Source organism: Pleurodeles waltl, chromosome 5 (assembly GCF_031143425.1).
Source record: "Pleurodeles waltl isolate 20211129_DDA chromosome 5, aPleWal1.hap1.20221129, whole genome shotgun sequence".
Lineage (NCBI taxonomy): Eukaryota > Metazoa > Chordata > Amphibia > Caudata > Salamandridae > Pleurodeles > Pleurodeles waltl.
In genome coordinates, this window is record NC_090444.1 from 748,422,595 (window position 1) to 748,441,135 (window position 18,541).

The 18,541-nt window shown below is 42.8% G+C and overlaps 1 protein-coding gene across 2 annotated transcripts in view; it reads left to right on the forward strand.

The window, feature by feature from the left end:
* The window catches only part of NPHP1 (nephrocystin 1), a 523,503-nt gene that overhangs the window by 187,233 nt on the left and 317,729 nt on the right, over positions 1–18,541 (forward strand). For both annotated transcript variants that reach the window (XM_069234711.1, XM_069234712.1), the window contains exon 8: positions 13,579–13,633. In XM_069234711.1, the coding sequence (XP_069090812.1) occupies positions 13,579–13,633 (55 nt within the window). The remainder of the gene's footprint in view (positions 1–13,578; positions 13,634–18,541) is intronic.

The window sequence follows — 18,541 nt, forward strand, 5'->3', positions numbered from 1 at the left end:
CCATGGATGCTTCCTTAGAGGTTTGTGGGTGCCCATTTGCAAGGTCTAAAAATAAGTAGGGAATGGTCTTTACTGCAGATGAAAATGCATATTAATTTATTAGAAATCAAAGCAATTTCACCAAGTCTCCAAGCATTCCTTCCAAGGATAACAGGCTCGTCAATGTTGATCTGCACAGGCAACACTGCCAGTTTGCACTACGTGAAGAAACATGGAGGCACAAGATCTTCAGCGCTATTTCAGGAAGGACAAACAATAATTATTGAGAAACCAAATAACATTACAAGCAGAACATGTTCCAGGTACAAAAAAATCTTAGCTGACACATTGAGCAGAACCAAGAAAAACTGCCAGCTATGGGAGTTCAGTCAATCAGTGTTGAACATAGTCTTCCTTCAGTGGGACAAACCAACACTGGATCTCTTTGTAACAGAAGGGAACCAGAAGTTCCAATTTTACATATGCTGACACCCACATCAAGGGTTGTGGGGGAATGTGTTTTCAATCAATCAATAAATTTTTTTATAAAGCGCGCTACTCACCCGTGAGGGTCTCAAGGCGCTTGGTGGGGGGGGAGGGGTGGGGGAGGCAGGGCGGGAGGGTCATTGTTCGATCAGCCATGTTTTGAGGTTTTTTCTGAAGAGCAGGAGGTCTTTGGTTTTGCGGAGGTTGGTGGGGAGGGAGTTCCAGGTTTTGGGGGCGAGGTAGGAGAAGGACCTGCCTCCTGTGGTGGTGCGTTGGATGCGGGGGACTGTGGCTAGGGCGAGGTTGGCTGATCGGAGGTTGCGGATGGGAGTGTGAAAGTTCACACTTTCGTTGAGGTATGTCGGGCCGGTGTTGTGGAGGGATTTGTGTGCGTGGATGAGGATCTTGAATGTGATTCTCTTGTTTATGGGGAGCCATTGAAGGGTTTTGAGGTGTGGTGAGATTCGTTCTTGGCGGGGGAGGCCAAGGATGAGGCGAGTGGCTGTGCTCTGGATTCTCTGGAGTTTGCGTGTGAGTTTGAGTGTGGTGCCGGCGTAGAGGGCATTACCGTAGTCTAGTCTGCTGCTGATGAGTGCATGGGTGACTGTCTTCCTGGTCTCCGGGGGAATCCATTTGAAGGATTTTTTTTTTTAGAGTGCGGAGTGTGAGGAAGCAGGAGGAGGTAAGAGCATTGATTTGCTGTGTCATGGAGAGGGAGGGGTCCAGGATGATGCCGAGGTTGCGTGTGTGGTTTGCGTGGGTGGGTGCGGGTCCTAGGGCGGTGGGCCACCAGGAGTCGTCCCATACGGTTTTGTTGGGGCCGAAGATGATGATCTCGGTTTTGTTGTAGTTAAGCTTGAGGTGGTTAGTTGTCATCCAGTTGGCGGTGTCGAGGAGAGCTGCGTGTAGGTTGGGTTTGACGGTGGTGGGGTTGCGGGTGAGGGAGAGGATAAGTTGGGTGTCATCTGCGTAGGAGAGGATAGTGATTCCGTGTGATCGGAGGATGTTGGCTAGGGGGATCATGTAAATGTTGAAGAGTGTGGGGCTGAGAGAGGACCCTTGGGGGACTCCGCAGATGATCTTGGTGGTGATGGAGTGGAAAGGTGGGAGGCGGACTCTCTGGGTCCGGTCAGTGAGGAAGGAGGTGAGCCAGTCTAAGGCTTTGTGGCGAATTCCTTTGTTGTGGAGGCGTGTGAGGAGTGTGTGGTGGCAGACAGTGTCAAAGGCTGCGGAGAGGTCTAGGAGGATGAGTGCAACGGTCTTGCCTTTGTCAGCTTTGGTCCTAATGTCGTCAGTGCATGCGATGAGGGCGGTTTCTGTGCTGTGTTTCTTGCGGAACTCGGATTGTGAGGGGTCAGGAGTGTTGTTTTCTTCGAGGTAGTGGGATAGGCGGGCGTTGACTAGTTTCTCGGCGACCTTGGCGGGAAAGGGGAGGAGGGAGATGGGGCGATAGTTGGAGAGGATCTCTGGGTCGGCTTTGGTATTTTTTAGGAGAGCGGTGATTTCCGTGTGCTTCCAGGGGTCTGGGTAGGTGGCGGAGTCGAAGGAGGAGTTGATTATCAGATTGTCAGGGATCTTTGCCTAATCTTTTTCTCTGATCCCTCTTATACCCAGACGTCTCAGCAAAATGAAGAGTGAACCGTTTTGAAAAATTCTGATTGCTTCAAGATGGCATTGACAGCACTGGTTTGCAGAACTATTACTGCTATCAGAGAGGAATCACATTAAGCTAAACCCTCCACAGACACTATTGACAATAACCCACAACTAGATACTTCATCCAGACCTGGCCTCCCTACACTTATCGGCCTGGCTTCTGAATACCATGAGTTCGCTAGTATGAATATACCTCAGGACTGCAGAGACATTCTTGCGGAAGCCAGAGTTGACACCACTAATAAGACACACATTAAAGTGGAAGCGCTTCTGTTTATGGTGCCAGAAATGAAACATTCCTCCTATTTTAGCACCACTAGAGCAACTTTTCCCTTACCTCTTACCATTGGCAAAATCATGTTTGGTGCGGGCTTCTATTAAAGTGCATCTGGCGGCAAGCTCAAAGTACAGACGTTCAACTGGTTCACCATTATTATGGTGTAGTACAATAATTAATTAGTTTCTTAATGGTCTTTTCAGATTTTTCCCTCAAATACGGTCTCCTCCTCTGACTTGCTAGCTCAAAATAGTACTTGCACAACTCATGAAGAGTCCATTTGAGTGTACACAAAAGGTGGAGGTCAGATTAATGACGTGGAAAACAACATTGTTATTGGCTCTTACATTGTCCAGAAGGGTTAGTGAAATACAAGCCTTCATGATTAAAGATACTTGTCTACAGTTTTAAGGTAACACTGTGATTCTCAGAACCAATCCTAGACTAATTACTAAAGTTCTTATGGATTTTTATCTAAATGAACCTGTTGTTCTAAAGATTTTCTTTCTTAACCCACAAACAGCAGCTGAAAAATCGCTGCATACAGTGGATGTTAAAAGATACTTGAAATTGTATTGACATTGTAATAAACAGTTCAGAAAAACAGACTAACTGTTAGTAGCGTAAGAAAATCATCGTAATGGTGATGGAGTTCAGCTGCTATCCGATTTTTCCATTCTAAGGCAGGAAGACCTTTGACAAGTAAGATCAAGGTGCATTCTACTAGAGCGGTCTGTACTACAACTGCTTTATTTACCAGGGTGCCTCTTAAAAGTATATGTTGAGCGGCGACATGGAAGAACAGGCATATGTTCATGCAGCATTACTGGCTGGAATCATCGGAATGGGGAGCACTATCATCTTTTGGAATGAAGAAGTGTTTGTCCATTTTAATCATCATCAATCTCTAAATGTTTTGAGACAAGAGACTGATTCTTCTGACAATGACAACTGTGCCAGCTGCACTCAAAACATGTTCAGAAGACACACTGGCTACCCTCCTGCAAGATACTTCATTGTTAGCATGCTGAGCTGTGGCCACTGTATCCTCTTCCGATATCAATACGTCAGTGGATCATGATCGAGGTACACCTATTTTGGATCATCAAGATAGTCTTGGAAAACCTTCTGATTTGACATTGGTGCTGCCACTAGCTGGGCCTGCGTTGCCTGCACCTCTGTACTTGACTGGAGTCCTACTGAATAGAATCAACCCATTGCAGAGATTGGCAGTGAACTTGAAGCAATTGTTGCTGTGGGTTTTGAAGTAACTGGCAATATTGTTGGTTGCTGCTGCAGAGAATACTAGCCAACATCATTGCCCTTTGTGGAGGTTCAAGGCTTCCCTTCAGAACAACTTTTTAGGCTTGATTTTGCAGTCGTTCTTTTTGGTCACTTGTTTTACTGATGATCCAGGTCTTAAAAACAAAGGGGGTCATTACAACCCTGGCGGTACAAGACCGCCAGGGCTGTTATGACGGAAGCACCGCCAACAGGCTGGCGGTGCTTCCCAGGTCATTACGACTGCGGTGGAAGTGACCGGTCACACCGCCGGGGCCGGTGGTTTCCTGCCACAATGGCTGCGGCGGTAGTAATCCGCCAGGGCAGCGCTGCTAGCAGCGCTGCCCAGGGGATTACGAGTCCCCCTACCGCCAGCCTTTTCCTGGCGGTTTGAACCGCCAGCCTTTACGCCAGGAAAAGGTTGGCAGTACGGGGAGTAGCGGGGCCCCTGGGGGCCCCTGCACTGCCCATGCCACTGACATGGGCAGTGCAGGGGCCCCCTGACAGGGCCCCGTGCAGCTTTTCACTGTCTGCATAGCAGACAGTGAAAAGCGCGACGGGTGCAACTGCACCCGTCGCACGGCCGCAACACCTGTGTTGCGGCCAAGATCCCCGCTGGGCCAGTGGGCGGAAACTAGGTTTCCACCCGGCGGCCCAGCGGGGATCTCCAAATGGCCGCGGCGGGGGTGCTGCCGCATTGGTGGCCGCCCGGCGGTCCGATCTTGGCAGGTGGCTTCAGCCGCCCGCCAAGGTCATAATGAGGGCCAAAGACTTCTGTTTCTGTAAAAGGAATGAAAATGGTCAGTGCTTTTTTTGTTTAGTGGATCCTGTATTGTGGCACAGATGTAGTCTTTTGAGGACACAGTCTATTTTTACAGCCTTTGATTAGTATTCAAGCTAAGGATTAAGCTATCCACCAAATAAGCCTATTCTTTATTGACAGTGGTGAACTTTTGGTCCTCTTTTTTCAAATGATTTACTTATTTTATTTAACTCTGTAGTGAATGCACAGAAATACTATTGTACCATTATATGAATTCATCAAGTACCCACATATTAATCATAGTAATATAACCAGTTATAAAACACAAACGTGCATTCCAGCATGCAAACATTCATCTTAAAACTGCATCAATTATTATTAAATCTCACTTTTTCTAATGCAAATAAGCCCTCAAAACATGAAATTCCATCAGAACACCACTTAACAAACATCAAAATGTTTTGGGAAAGTACCAATTTGTCCTCCTAAAATAATTTCAGTTAAACCCTAAATTTTCTTAATTACACTTTTAAAAATGATGTAAAACGCTCTTCAACCTGTAACAAACATTTACAGATGGAGAAGTCATCATATGAATTTACACCTCCTCTTATGCTTCACAAGGATATTTTACCAGTATTGGGTTAATGTGTTTATTTTGATCATTTCTGAAACCTGGGAAAAAAACAATACATGTGTTACACCATGCACCATGGCACTGCAAAATTGACAGCTCTGGGGGCCATGTGCTCCTCCGTTTTTTTCCCTAAAGGAAGTGACTCAAATTTAGATTTCATAAAAACTCCAAATATGTGTATCTAGAGTTGCTCTTAAATAAAATTACAGTAAACCACACCTAAGAAATAAGCAGTTTATTAGCAGTCATAAATTCTGCATGCAGTGATCTAGATCACATTGATAACTTTTTAGTTTCATTAGTTTCTTAAAGTTAAAAGACGAAAATGTAATCAAACTATATGCTAAAATTTCTTTTCTCAGGAGATTTAATTTCGCAAAAGAACTTTGTAAAAGTAAAAATCTTATTTGAATCGTGAGTAAAAAATTTTAGATGTATTGCTTAAGATTTTTTTCCAGATTGGAGAATAGCCAGTAGGCAAACGTAAAAGATGATCGTACAGTCGAAAATTATTATATGTGTTGAGGCTAATTCTAAGCAAATCACTACAATTGAATATACCTAGATATCTTTTCCATAATTTGGATTACATTTTATCATAACTTTTCAGGGCAGCAATTGAATGAGATTCTGCTGCATATAAAGCTACAGAAGGAGTTTTGTCTGTAGAAACCTGTAGTAGATAGGGAATGTCTATACTACTGACAGAGTTGAAAAACTTCTTGGGACCCAATGTTTTTGCTGCTACTTTAGTAATTTAGCCATTCCCATGATTTGTTGAGGTTGAATTACTAGAAATGTTCATCTTTAAATAATTGTAAACATTTGCTATTACCAATTTGGAGCCCTTATAGTACCACTGATTTTGTGAATTGAAACCTGAAGCCCCATAATCATATTGTTTCTTTCCCTTTTTAACTGTTAAATTGTGAGTTTCTGAGAAAATCACTGGTGCCTCCGCCTGTCTTGTAATAGAGTAGTTTTTTTTTCAAATGATCTTTGCCCTGACATTTTGTTTCAATTTACCAAAATTTACTGATCTTGGTTGTAAGCTCATTTTGAAGTGGCCCCCATAGTTTTGCATTTGCTGTTTCTCGTTACTTTAAAAAGAAAGATTTCCTTTCGGGGCTTCGTTATAGGTGTGACCAGTGGTTCAGCAGTAGTTTTTAAACTCAATAAGTTTGGAATGAAGGAAACATGACTTTCAAGTTTAGATATGTTTATTCTTCCTGAAGAGGAGTCTGCAGCAATTTGTATTTGAAACATTGTTGCCTCATCCAAAACTTTTCCGTAAGTGTAAATTCTTTTTACATGAGAACTCATGCCTATTACTGTCATGGGATACTTTAATGGCTTATCTTGTAAAAGAATTCCTACATTTAACTAACAATCATCACTCAATATGTTTTCACTTAACATGATGCAAAACACTTATTTAGCATCAATGTATAAAGACATAATCCATTTACGATTTTAAATTGCATTGTTGCCATGAAAAATTGTCTAAAGATTGTCATTAAATCTGCCATTGATTAATGCTCAGTTTAATTTCAGTCTCCATTTTATTAGTAAAGGAGCATGTTTATCTTTCCTCTTAATTTGGGAGAACAAGATCTGATAAATCCCACAGTTTGTCTAACTTAGGCTTTTCCAATGAGTAGCTCATGAGCTGTTGGTAACTCTCTAGCTACTTACAAGTAGCTCTCCTGTGTGTATACCAGCCAACTAAATTAGAAGCTTACCTTTTGCCGATTTAATATACGTATCCCAAAACTGAAAAGCCTGTACTTGAAACTTAAATTTGTGTTTTTTCAGAACTCATAAGCTGATGTTTGGAGAAAAATGGCTCAGTTTCCAAAATGTATCTGAAGAACAATATTTGAGTTATAAATCATGCAGCATTGGAGAGATGTATTACTAATATTACTTAGGTGCCAGGGGCATTGCAGCTATAACTGGCATATTTTAGGTATGTAGAGGCATTCTAAATTAATAAAGCATTTTTTACACTACTGTTGGCGACCTTTCCTCATGCACTAAGGTGATCACTGCTCGTAATCTTACCTGGGTGGCCAGTCGTGTAATCTGGTATGATGTGGTAACAATTACAACACCAATAATATTACTTACTCATGATGAGGTTCATAGAACATAAGTAGCTCTTAGTACAGAAAAGTTTGGGGACCCGTGGTCTAACTCATTATAGCCACTCTTTTTATAGACATTTGAAGAAATGTTGGCATAATTGGCCCATCCACTAAGAAAATAGTGCTTAGAAACAAACTCTCTGCATTTAAAATAGCTTCTTGAAGTGGTGAAGTGCTGAGGGTGACAAACATTTAACACAAGGTATTCTAGAAACCTACCACACGTATCTGAGACTGAACAATAACTCATCAAAGCAAAATTTGCAGGAAATATCAATATAGTAGACCACCACTTCATTTCATATCTCAGCAGCACACATAAACCCCCTCTAGCATGCCCCTGATAAGGGGTAATTGCTAGAGCCGAAAATACCTTAAAATTGTCCATCTCTAAATCCCACAATACCCACATTTCCTGAAAGCAAATGATCAAAAGACGAATCAAGTAAAGAAACCAAATTTGAACAAACAGACAAGTTCATCAAGCTTGTTATGTTCCAACTGTGCAATGACCAATATTCTTTGATTGCTTCAGGCTGAGAGTAAAACCCTGGGGAGCCATGACAACAGTGCACAATCCCTGCATTTTTATGGTAAAAAATGGAAGTTGTTTTGAGAATCTGTCTACAGCTATTTTGTTGATTGTGAAATTTCCTGCATGAGATTGCAAGTGTGAAGGCAGAGCATATTAAATCACGTCTTTGCACAGTCTATTTTAGTGAATTATTTAAACATTACGGATTTAAAGATATATCTATGCCAATTGTAATAAAACACTAATGTGAACTTCAGAATTTGTGCAGCTACAGCATTTGAAAAGAAGAGCACTGTTGTCTCACGAAAGAAGTGGGCATTTATACATTTAGAGGAGATTTAAAACAGATCAATATCACTACAGATTATACTTCTTAACTCGTAGATGTTATAAAACATTTTTAAGATGTAACAATTAAAAGGTAGACCGCCTCTTGAATAGTTCTGTTAAGGTTATGGAACCAAGGGTTTATTGTGTGGGCCAACAACTTAGAAAATAACTTTTCAAATACACTAAATTGGAATGACCTTGCTTAGGTGAGAATATCAAACAAAAGGAAGGAACTTGCGAATTTAATACACATTTGCCATTATTTGTGGCCCTTTTCACCAGAGCTATTCAATATCAGGTGATCGCCTGAATTTCCATATCGGGATAGTGCTATCATGAGTTAAACTTTCCTGAGATACATGATCCTCTACCATAGGGTAATTGTTTTGTGTATTGTCCCCTTGATTTAAAATAGCTATCCATTTTATTTGCAGGATTATTTTGCAAGTCTTCACTCCTTACAGGTTCTAATAAACATTTTGAAACCTAGTTTTCCTTCAGGTTTCTTTTTAATTCTCTGTAGATTGTTACACTGTCTCTTGATTTGAATACAAACCTTAACATTTTCTTTAGCTTGATCTGCTTTTGTTTCCTTGATTTTATTCTGGTCTATCAAATTAATAATTGAGGAAACAATATCAATAATTTGAGGAGTGTTTTCCCTATGTAGTACTTTCCCTTTGTTATCACCTGATGTTGGCAGGTGATTAGCTTTAGTTTTATTTTTTTTACTTTAGGTTAATGTGAAAAATTGCCTGCCCATGGTTTCTCAATGCTGGATTGTTATCCCCGGTCATCATTGATTTTCCATCGTTACTGGCACTATTATCCATTGTAAGTTCCTTTAGAATGAGGGAAAGCATTGATAACGATTGTTCCTGAGCCATCAGTTGTTAATTAGTTAGTTTTAGTATAGACAAGAAAACCAAATGCATAGAAGGCATGCTAAAAGAAATAGAAGCATCATATATCTGTGGGGGCAGGATACTTTCCCTTAATTTTGATAGAAAACCCCTACTTTCCATTACTCGTGCATACCTCATTAGTAGGTTATGTGTCGTTAGAGAATACTTCTGCTGTAAAGGACTTGATTTCTCATTATGATTCTGACTAAAGGGTCATGAAATGATTGAGAGCCATTAAAAATGGCATTGATCCTGTAATTGGTTTAAAAGCCATTTCAAACTTTCCTGCAACCTCTTCTTGTGTAATACTTGTCTTTTTGATTATTGAGACTTCAAAAAATGGGTAATAACTGTTTCTAGTTCATGTGGGTATATCAGCCCCCCCTCAGATCTGTTTCTCCATCAATTCTACTATTGGCCTCTCTAATAGGAACATAGTCCATGATAATACGTTTTTTGGGTGTGGCAATCATCTTCATTAGGTGCTCTTAATGGTTAGATTGCACTCCTATTTGAACATTTGATTAAAGTCTTCCAGGGGAGTTTTCTAAATCATTTTCCAATTACGGAGCTCTTTTATTAATTAGTTGATTCTAATTACAGTGAATATTGCAATTGTTGCAAATGAATATAACTCCAACTGAAGAGAGAGAACCTTAATTAGATTACAATATATGCAATATAGCTGTATTTCTACACAAGTAATACTGCTATAGAAGCTTCACAAAAGGCTGGATGGCAAAAAACAAAGAAGAAAAACATATCTTCCTAAAGTCACAATCTTCATGCGGGCCACCTTCACTGAAGGGATAAATTTACCGCAGTTTACAGAAACCTCTGCCCCCAACCAATCCACAGACAGGCCCTGGTTCATCTCCCCTCTTCTGCCCGCCATTTCCCAGACTTGGGAGACCAAGGTTAGGGTAATACCAGCCTGATGTAACAGGATGATGGCCCACCACCCCTTCTAGGGACACTAGCACACCTAGCTGATTCTGTGACAGGTGTACTGAACAGCTTCATAATAATTCCAAAAGCGTTGTTGAAAGTTTGGCTTTTAAAAATTGTTTGATGGAAGAAACTTTGTGCCCATGTATTAGACCTTTATACCCTGCTTAGAGTATAAATAGTATTTATGAAGACAATCAGTGACCCATCCAGGAAATCCAAAGTATCTAGCTGCTGTAGGAAGCCTCCATGGGACAGTTTACTGTCACCCCGGGGGGCTGTTAGTGGACAATGGAGAACTGGTGGAATGCTTGGCAAATCCATGCCTATCATTTGTCTGATGCAGCGCGCTAAACAAAGTACTCTGAAATATCCTCAATCAGCCATTACTTTGACTACAATGCTGCCATTGTCAATGACAACAAATCGAATTGTGAGACCTCTAAGTTGAAGCCATTCATAGATCTTGGTATTAAGCTTGTCCCAGACGTTGTCTGCTGTATGCGACTCATCTGAGGCAAGCATCGCACCTGTTGCATACACCGAATGCCTTGAAACACATCATCAGGTGGAAGGCCAGCAGCTAGCCTTTACTTAAATCCCTGGAAAGAGATCTAGTTGACAGTGATGCCCTTGTAATCTGTTACTTGACAACCATTCCACATGTCTTTCATGACATGGATATACTGAACAACACTTTGCTTAATAGCCTTGCCAATCAATTGTAGCACTTCACAATGCAGCTCTGGCACAGCAACTGTGGCAAGATATGTCTGGTTAGGAACCTTCCATTTTGCGCAGACAGCCTTCTACAAAAGAAAAAGGCTGGAGGTCAAGCTCAAACATTTTACCCAGTTTCCTGTTGTAGAAAAAGCTTTTTCATAGTTTCGGCAACTCCTTAGTAAACTTAGCCTTAATAGTAGGCTGTTTTTTTTTGTACTACTGAAACAAGCTACCTGTGGGTACCTGCAGCAGATAGTCTGCTTGGGTGCTTTGGGGTGAAATTCGCTGTATCCCCCCGTACCTTCTGCCATGCAGAGGTTGCTGCAGGAGACTTTACAGGACCACTTTGCATAATGCTGCTGGCGGCCTTTCTCCTCACCACTTTCTTCTATCACACCACCAGCTTCTTCTCCCTCACCTCCAGCAGCTATGTCTTTAATGTGCCCTCCCACATGATTGAGTGTTGTTTTTTCAAATGAGACAATTGGTCTCCAGTACTGTAGTGCCCACCTGCTTCCCATAACAAACGTTCTTGTAGCGAAGAAAGTATATTGCAATGTTATCATCATGCTGGCTAAGTCCCAAACTGGGGGGAGAGCTTTCTTATTGTGTCAAAGCCTAAAGAACTGAAGCTACAGCTAGTTTGCTGTTTGCTTTCTGTCTGAAACACACACTTGCTGCACACACTTGAGGTAGGTAGCTCATGGCATACATGCTAATAGACCTGATTCAGGCGGCAGACTCCCAGTTTTTAGACAAAAATGTATCCATTTTGGCTGACTCCCGACTGAAATTGCGTCTGCTTTAATAGCTTTAATAGAAGGCAATGGGGAAAATACATTCTCCTGATTATTTTTTAAAATCTCCCACTTTCCTCTTCTTAAATATTGGCATGTATGTCATGGAAGCAAGGATAACAGACAAAGTGGCCACCAAACACACACCCCACCCCATCTCCACCATATGGTGGTCACTGCATGAACAGCAAACAAGGCGGTATAGAGTAAAATATAAACTGGTGGCCTATGACCACACAGTGCATTGTCTACATAACATGGCCACCGCCATGCGGCAGGCAAAGAAGGATACATAGAGGGCAAAGACAAAATTGTGGTGTATAACAAACACAGTACACACAGGTGACACAAAATGGCCACTGCCTCATGGCCAGCAAAGAAGCAGGTATAGAGCACTTAGACAAAATAGCAGGCTATTGTAAACACACACACACTGGCTCCACAAAAAGGCCACTGCCTCATGGCCAACAAAGAAGGAGTCATGGAGTACAAAGCACACATGGCTGCTTGAGGCAAATCCACAAACTGGCCACACGAAATGACCACCACCACATGACCAGCAGGGGAGGAGGCTTAATGGAATAAAAAGCACATGCCAGCTATGGCAAACACACACAGTGGCTACACAAAATGGCCAGCAATGAAGGCGGCATGGAGAACAAAGAAGCCAATTATCCTCCCATGCCTGGAGCACTTTCTCCTAAAAACATTTTGTAGCATCGAAGGGAAAGGATTGCAAAGATATTATTTACCCAATGTGTCTGGGTCACTCATGCAACTGTCTTTATCCACCACCATTAAATCAGCAATGCCAAAAACCAAAATTAAATTAAGTTTAAAAATTCCCTGTCACACATATGCGTAGAGAACAAGAAGGTAGCTGAGAACAGAGGAAGATTTCTGGCTACATGGACCTGGGCTCCAGGAGTCACCCAAACCCTAACCACCAGAACGCACATGCAGACAAAAAAATAACATACATTTAGCATTTAATCCAAGGCCGTTTTTAAAAAGCATATGGCACAGCAACCGTGAGAATCTAAAAAGTACAGCAAACAGGGCAGAGCAGACTAGGCCCCAAACAGCAACACAATCATCACTGTAAAATAATAAATCAGTGGGAAATTCACAAAAACCACACAGGAAAATTGAAAAAAAAAACACATTTCACCCCTGGCCTCTACCATCAGAAAAAGATTGCAAACATTTTTCCTTAAAGTTGATCCCACATGGTGCCCCACTCCAGTCCAGACTCCAGGCCACCCACCAACAAAGATAAATATAAAAAACCAAAAAGTAATAAACAATACTGGTCCATGCTTTCTCTCAGTCAACAGACTTTTTCCAAAGTGTTACTTAGATCTTATTTGATTTTTCTCAAAGTTAAGAATCCAGGGGTCTGGATGCAACAGAGATTGCAGACAAGAGTGCTTTCCTTCCAAAATCCAAATCCAAAGTGACCATGGGCTGAACAAAACTGAGGTAGGAGCCTTCAGGACAGGAAGAGGAAGTTACTACTGTACGTACAGTAGCCTTCCAGTCTCAATCACATTTACTACCTGTAAAAAAAAATGAAAAGTGCATTTTTGTGCTAAAGAAAATAACTCAATAGGGTGCAGTATCTCCTCGAAAATGCATTTGAGTTGCTTTTCCAGCCTTTCGGGTAAAAAATCTACCCAAAATGCTGACTGGCTTCCTCCCTTGTTAAAGACTTACCGCTCCCATTCGAAAAACTAGCTGAACTTTTTGATTGCTTTCGCAAGATAGCAATCATCTAAAGAAGACTAATGCGAGCATTTATGCTGTTGTTGTTTCAGTGCATTTCACAGTAAAATGTTCCCTGAACGAGATAATTGGTTGTGCAACTTGGCACCACAGACTTAAAATTGGTAATTACACAGAAAGTATGTAGAACAAAATTTCCAAATTAATTCAATCGCTCCATTGTAATTAAAATTACACCCAGGCTAATATGTAAGTACAGCATAGAACTGACACTTTTTTCCCTGCTGACACAATGAACAATGTTCCCTTTTTGGAAACCTTAAAAGAAATAACAAATGAAATCATAAAGCTGCATTTTGCTGACTTCAGCGTCTCTTTTTTTCTATTAGTGCTAAAAGAAGTTCTGGGTCTCAGCTGAATTCGGCAAAGAAAACAATTTCAGAGGCAAGTATTGCAAGTATCGTTATTCAGTTCCACTGTAGCACTCTGGCCCTCATTACGAGTGTGGCGGTCGGACCGCCGCAAACAGGGCTATTTGACTGCCCTATTATGACTGTGACAGATGGGCCACGGTCTGACTGCCGGTACCACCAGGTTGCCGCCTGTCGACAGCCTGGCGGTCTCGGCAGTCGTAATCCACCAGGGCAGCGCCTTGCGAGTAGCGCTGCCCTGGTGATTATTAGTCCCCTTTCCACCAGCCTTTGATGGCGGTCTGACCGCCATGCAAAGGCTGGTGGAAAGGTGGTGTTGGGGGCCCGGTGGGGGCCCCTGAACTGCCCATGGACTTGGCATGGGCTGTGCAGGGGCCCCCATGGACAGCCCCATCACGCATTTCACTGCCTCCAGCTTGATTACGAGCCAGCGTCAATGTTGTGGTGAGTTTTCTGCTGGGCTGCCTGCTGGCCCAGCCGAAAACTCCTAATAGGGTGGGCAGTATACCGCCAACATTGGCGGTATACTGGCTGCAGCGGCTTTGGCGGCCTTTTTTAAAAAAAGTCGTAATGAGGGCCCCTCTTTAGTGTTGATTTGTAATTGGAAATGTATTTGATTAACTTGTAGTCTTAGATGATCTATGGATGTACTGATAAACATGGCTGTACCCAACAAGTTCTTCATTGGCAAGATGTGTTTTTGTAAGCAGATAGCCCGCAGCATACATTCAAATTATATACGTCTTGTTTTTATGTATACCTTGATTTCATGATAAACTGTTCAGTTGTCTTTACTCTTGATATTTCAACAATGGTGAAAGAGACAACATCATTGTTGTATGATTTTCTTTTTTTAATGTTTTTTTTTAAATTTGAAATAAAGATAACATTGGAATGTAACATAGCACACTGGTGAGTATCTCCCCAGAGCCACTCCGGGCATCATAGACTTTACTTATTCGAATAGTAAACATTCCTTACCTGTAACAACTGCTGTAATAATTTTTTCATGCTTTGTGTCGACCACCAAAAACATATTCATACATACTCCTATTATTCCCACACAAGTCCAGTGCTTTCTCAAATATACCAAGGAAGCCTCTCTCTTCAAGAACAAACCACTCAGCCCTCATGAGCCAGTCCATATCTTTATTCCATTACTCCCTGTGGCATTGCAGGCATACCCCACAGTTGTACAATATTGTATTGTGCTACTGTCATACCTAAATTACCAAATAAACATTGGCATCTGGTATCTGTTTGGTCCCCCATTTACACAGGATACAGAGTTTCTTGCTGGAGAGCATTGTAAGTCCTGCAGTCTCCACTACTAATTCCATTATCCCCAACTAGTATGTCTCTATTTCAGGGCATTTTCACAGGGTATGCAGTGACATGCCCCTCAGTCCACCTCCCAGGATACAATCATCAGGGTCTGCTCTTCCAGTCTTCATCATCAACACCCTATTGCAATACACATCTGATAGAGACTTCTAGCTGCAGATTCCGTATCTTAGAATAATCCCCAGGTGGCAGACTGAATCCGGAAATATTTCATCTGCTCTGAAAGTGATGTGCACAGTGCCTATGACATGAGTTCTGTTCTCTTTGTGCCAGTCAGCGGAGATCCATAGAAGAGCTACCCCCAGTCTTTTTTGTCTAGCTTTTTTTAAAAACTTTTAGTCAAGATTTTTTCAAGACTGTCTCCTGGTGCGTCAACTTGGAAAGATGACTTCACGTCATGTGGCCCCTGTCATCGTTATATATCAGAGACAGACCGTGATGCCAAGACCTGCATTGATTGCCGCTCCATGCACCTCAGGGCCTTGAGGGAGCGGTCCCTCAAGCTCCTCACCTCAACTGCAGTCGAGAGGAAGGTCCTGAGATCAGTTGCAGAGCCACTCCAAGCGCCTGTTGTCGCATTCAAGGTAGTCGAGAAAATCAGGCATGTCCCACAAGCATAAGAAGAGCAAGAAGTCGAAGAGATCTTCAACTTCGCCACATCTGTTAAAGTCATCTTATAAAACGAGAGACCGTCAGCACTAGAGGCCTGGCTCTGTTGTGGAGCCTGCACTGGGGTCGTCTCTGCTCCTCCCAAAGATTCCAGGAGTGTCGAGCGCCCCCTACCCTTTTACATGAATTACATAAGAGGCCATGCACCTCATATTTTGTCTGCCCGTCCCTGCTGGAGAAGCTTTGGGCCCCATAGGGTTGGAAGGGGCCCCTACTAGTCACCTGCCGGCAGGTACTCCCTTGGCACCAGTGAAGCCCCTTGGATCGGTTGAGCGATAAGGAGTGGAGAAATCTCAACCTTTCCTCTCAGCCTTTCCCCAGTGCCTACTCCGGTGCCGATGCACCTGGCACTGCCGTCCCCATTGTCATCGCAGACTCTGACATGGAGCCGAGCGGTCATCCTCCAACGCTGGCTCAAGCACCAGTGGGGAACAGACTCCCCATGACAGAGCCAGTGCATTATTCATATGTCAGGCCTGAATTAGTGGGCAAATAGGAGGAGTCAGCAGACCCTTATGGTTACCAGTTAGAGGTGACCGAGGACAACTGGTGTGAGAGTTTGGCAGATACCAGTGGACTGGTCAGTTCCCCAGACACTGGCCTGGTCTCTTCCCCTACTGTGGCTCTGGAGGGAGGCTGCCTCATTTGAAATTTGCATTGGTGGTGCAGAGGGTGGCTGAGGTCTTAGTCCTCACGCTGCATTCAGTGACAGTCAAGATAAATGTCTTGACGGCGGTTCTTCACCCGGGAAATGCCCCCATCTAGCCATTACTCCCATTCAATGAAACCCTTACCAATGTCCTACTTGGGGCCAGGACCAGGCCCTGCACAGGTGTTCCTGTGCATAGCTCAATTGCCCACTGCTATCGCCCGCCCCCCGGACCCCAGTTTTCTCACCCCGCCCCCTACTCTGGAGAACTTGGTGGTCCTGGCCTCCACCTCCAAAGTTAACTCCGGAGCGTTCCCTTCAAACTCCACTGGACAGGTAATCCAAGAGGATGGATACCTTCAGGAAGAGGATGTTCTCTTCTGGCAGTCTGGCACTGTGACCAGTGAACCCCCCCCAATGCCTACTGGGCCCGTACAATCTGGGACTCGGTTGCGCAAGTGCTGCCCATTGTCTTAGAAGAGGCCCGAGCCATACTTTTTCAAGCAGTTGCTGATGGAAGGGACACAGCTAAGTTCACCACATGATGTGGGCTGGGTACGACAGACTCGCACAGGGCAGAGCGATTTCATCGTCTGTGGCCTTTGGGCTCCATGCTGGGCTGAGAAATACTGACTTTTCAGAGGATATAATGGTATCACTCATGGACACCGTTGATGGCTCTAGGTTGTTTGGAGAGAAGGCGGACTCTGCGCTTAATTGCTTTAAAGACAGCAGAGCTACAGCCATTCTTTTGGCTTTTCCATGGCCCCTCCGCAACCACAGTCTGCATTCCTCCCTCTTTGTGGCTATGGGAGGGTCTTTCAACCACATCTGGCTCTGCCCAACAAACCACACAATCTTTTTCAGGCCGAGAACGCGATTCCCACAGACCACGTTTCACAGGCAGTCCACTCTCCCCACCATAGCAGGTGCAGCCTCCAAACCTCTTTAGTATGGCCCCCCACCATGATGGGCATGGAGTGGGGGGCAGGATATGCCATCACCTGCACCACTGGAGTTCAATAACTTCAGATTGTCAGGGTTTGCAGCTAGTCCAAAGGGGCTAATCCCTCTCCTTTGTGGACACAGTGCAGTTTCGGGCCTTTAGGGTCTGCCATCCTCCAGATGCCTTTGCTAGCTAAGAAGGAGGAATGATAGTACATGAACAATCCTAACACTACTTAATTTTTTAACCAGCTCAATTTAGATAGGGCAATTTGTATTTTTCTTTATCCTGATAAAATTGTTAATTAGATGATCCATGCTTTTAAAGAATGAGCACAGAAGCCTCTGGGGTAACACAATTTGGATAATGTATTATGGGGGTAGTTTTTTTTGCTCCCTTGATCCTGCCCACTAGGCTAAACTCAGCCTTAATAAATTTCAGGTGCATTTCGTGGCTTTAATTTTCTCTTTCTTTCTCTGGTTTTCCCCTGTATTTTGGATTTTGAACATTGTATTTACATATTTTGCAATTTCTCTGCTATATCACAGTGTTTCCAGTCCTTGGGTAATTATTCTGCATGCCTAAGTCTTCATGCAATATGATCGTCGCAATTGTTCACGCGGTGATGCATTTCCTCCTATTTCTTGTTAAACGCTAGATACATATTTTGCTCTCTATGGAGATTTTCATAGCAGTGCTGGTTTTTAAGCAGTTACATTTTTACTGGATAATGCTCTGTTATCTACAATCAATGATGCCCTCTTCTATATTACATACTTGGCAGACAATGGTATTTTTTAGATCCTTCCAAACATTACCCTTCTACAAATCCTGTCTACCTCAGAAAGCCTGACAAATGTTCTTCACACGATTATCATGAAGCATTTGATGGTTTCTTATGATTGCTTAGTGGATTCTCAACTGATATTTAGTTAGTTAAAGAACTCCTTTGAGTTTGTAACATTCTGTCATCTGGATTATACTCCCCTTGTTTGCGGCTGTAATATGTGTGCCATAAACCTCCGCATTCAATGATTCTTGTTTAATCAGAGTAGCGGTCTCCCTCACTAAATACATCTTTCTTCCAGCACTTTTCCTTGCTTGCACTTGCCAAAGAATGAAACTTTGTATAATGTGGATGTTAACACCATTATTCAGTTCCATCTGGACAGAACCAAAGCTCTACCTTCTTCAGACTGTTGGTTAATCGTTGTGGAAATTACGCTGGATTATCCGTGTTTAAGGTTATTATTGATGCTTAATTCGGTTAAGAGGTTCTGAGGAACCGTATGGCTTTAAACTGACCAATTCTA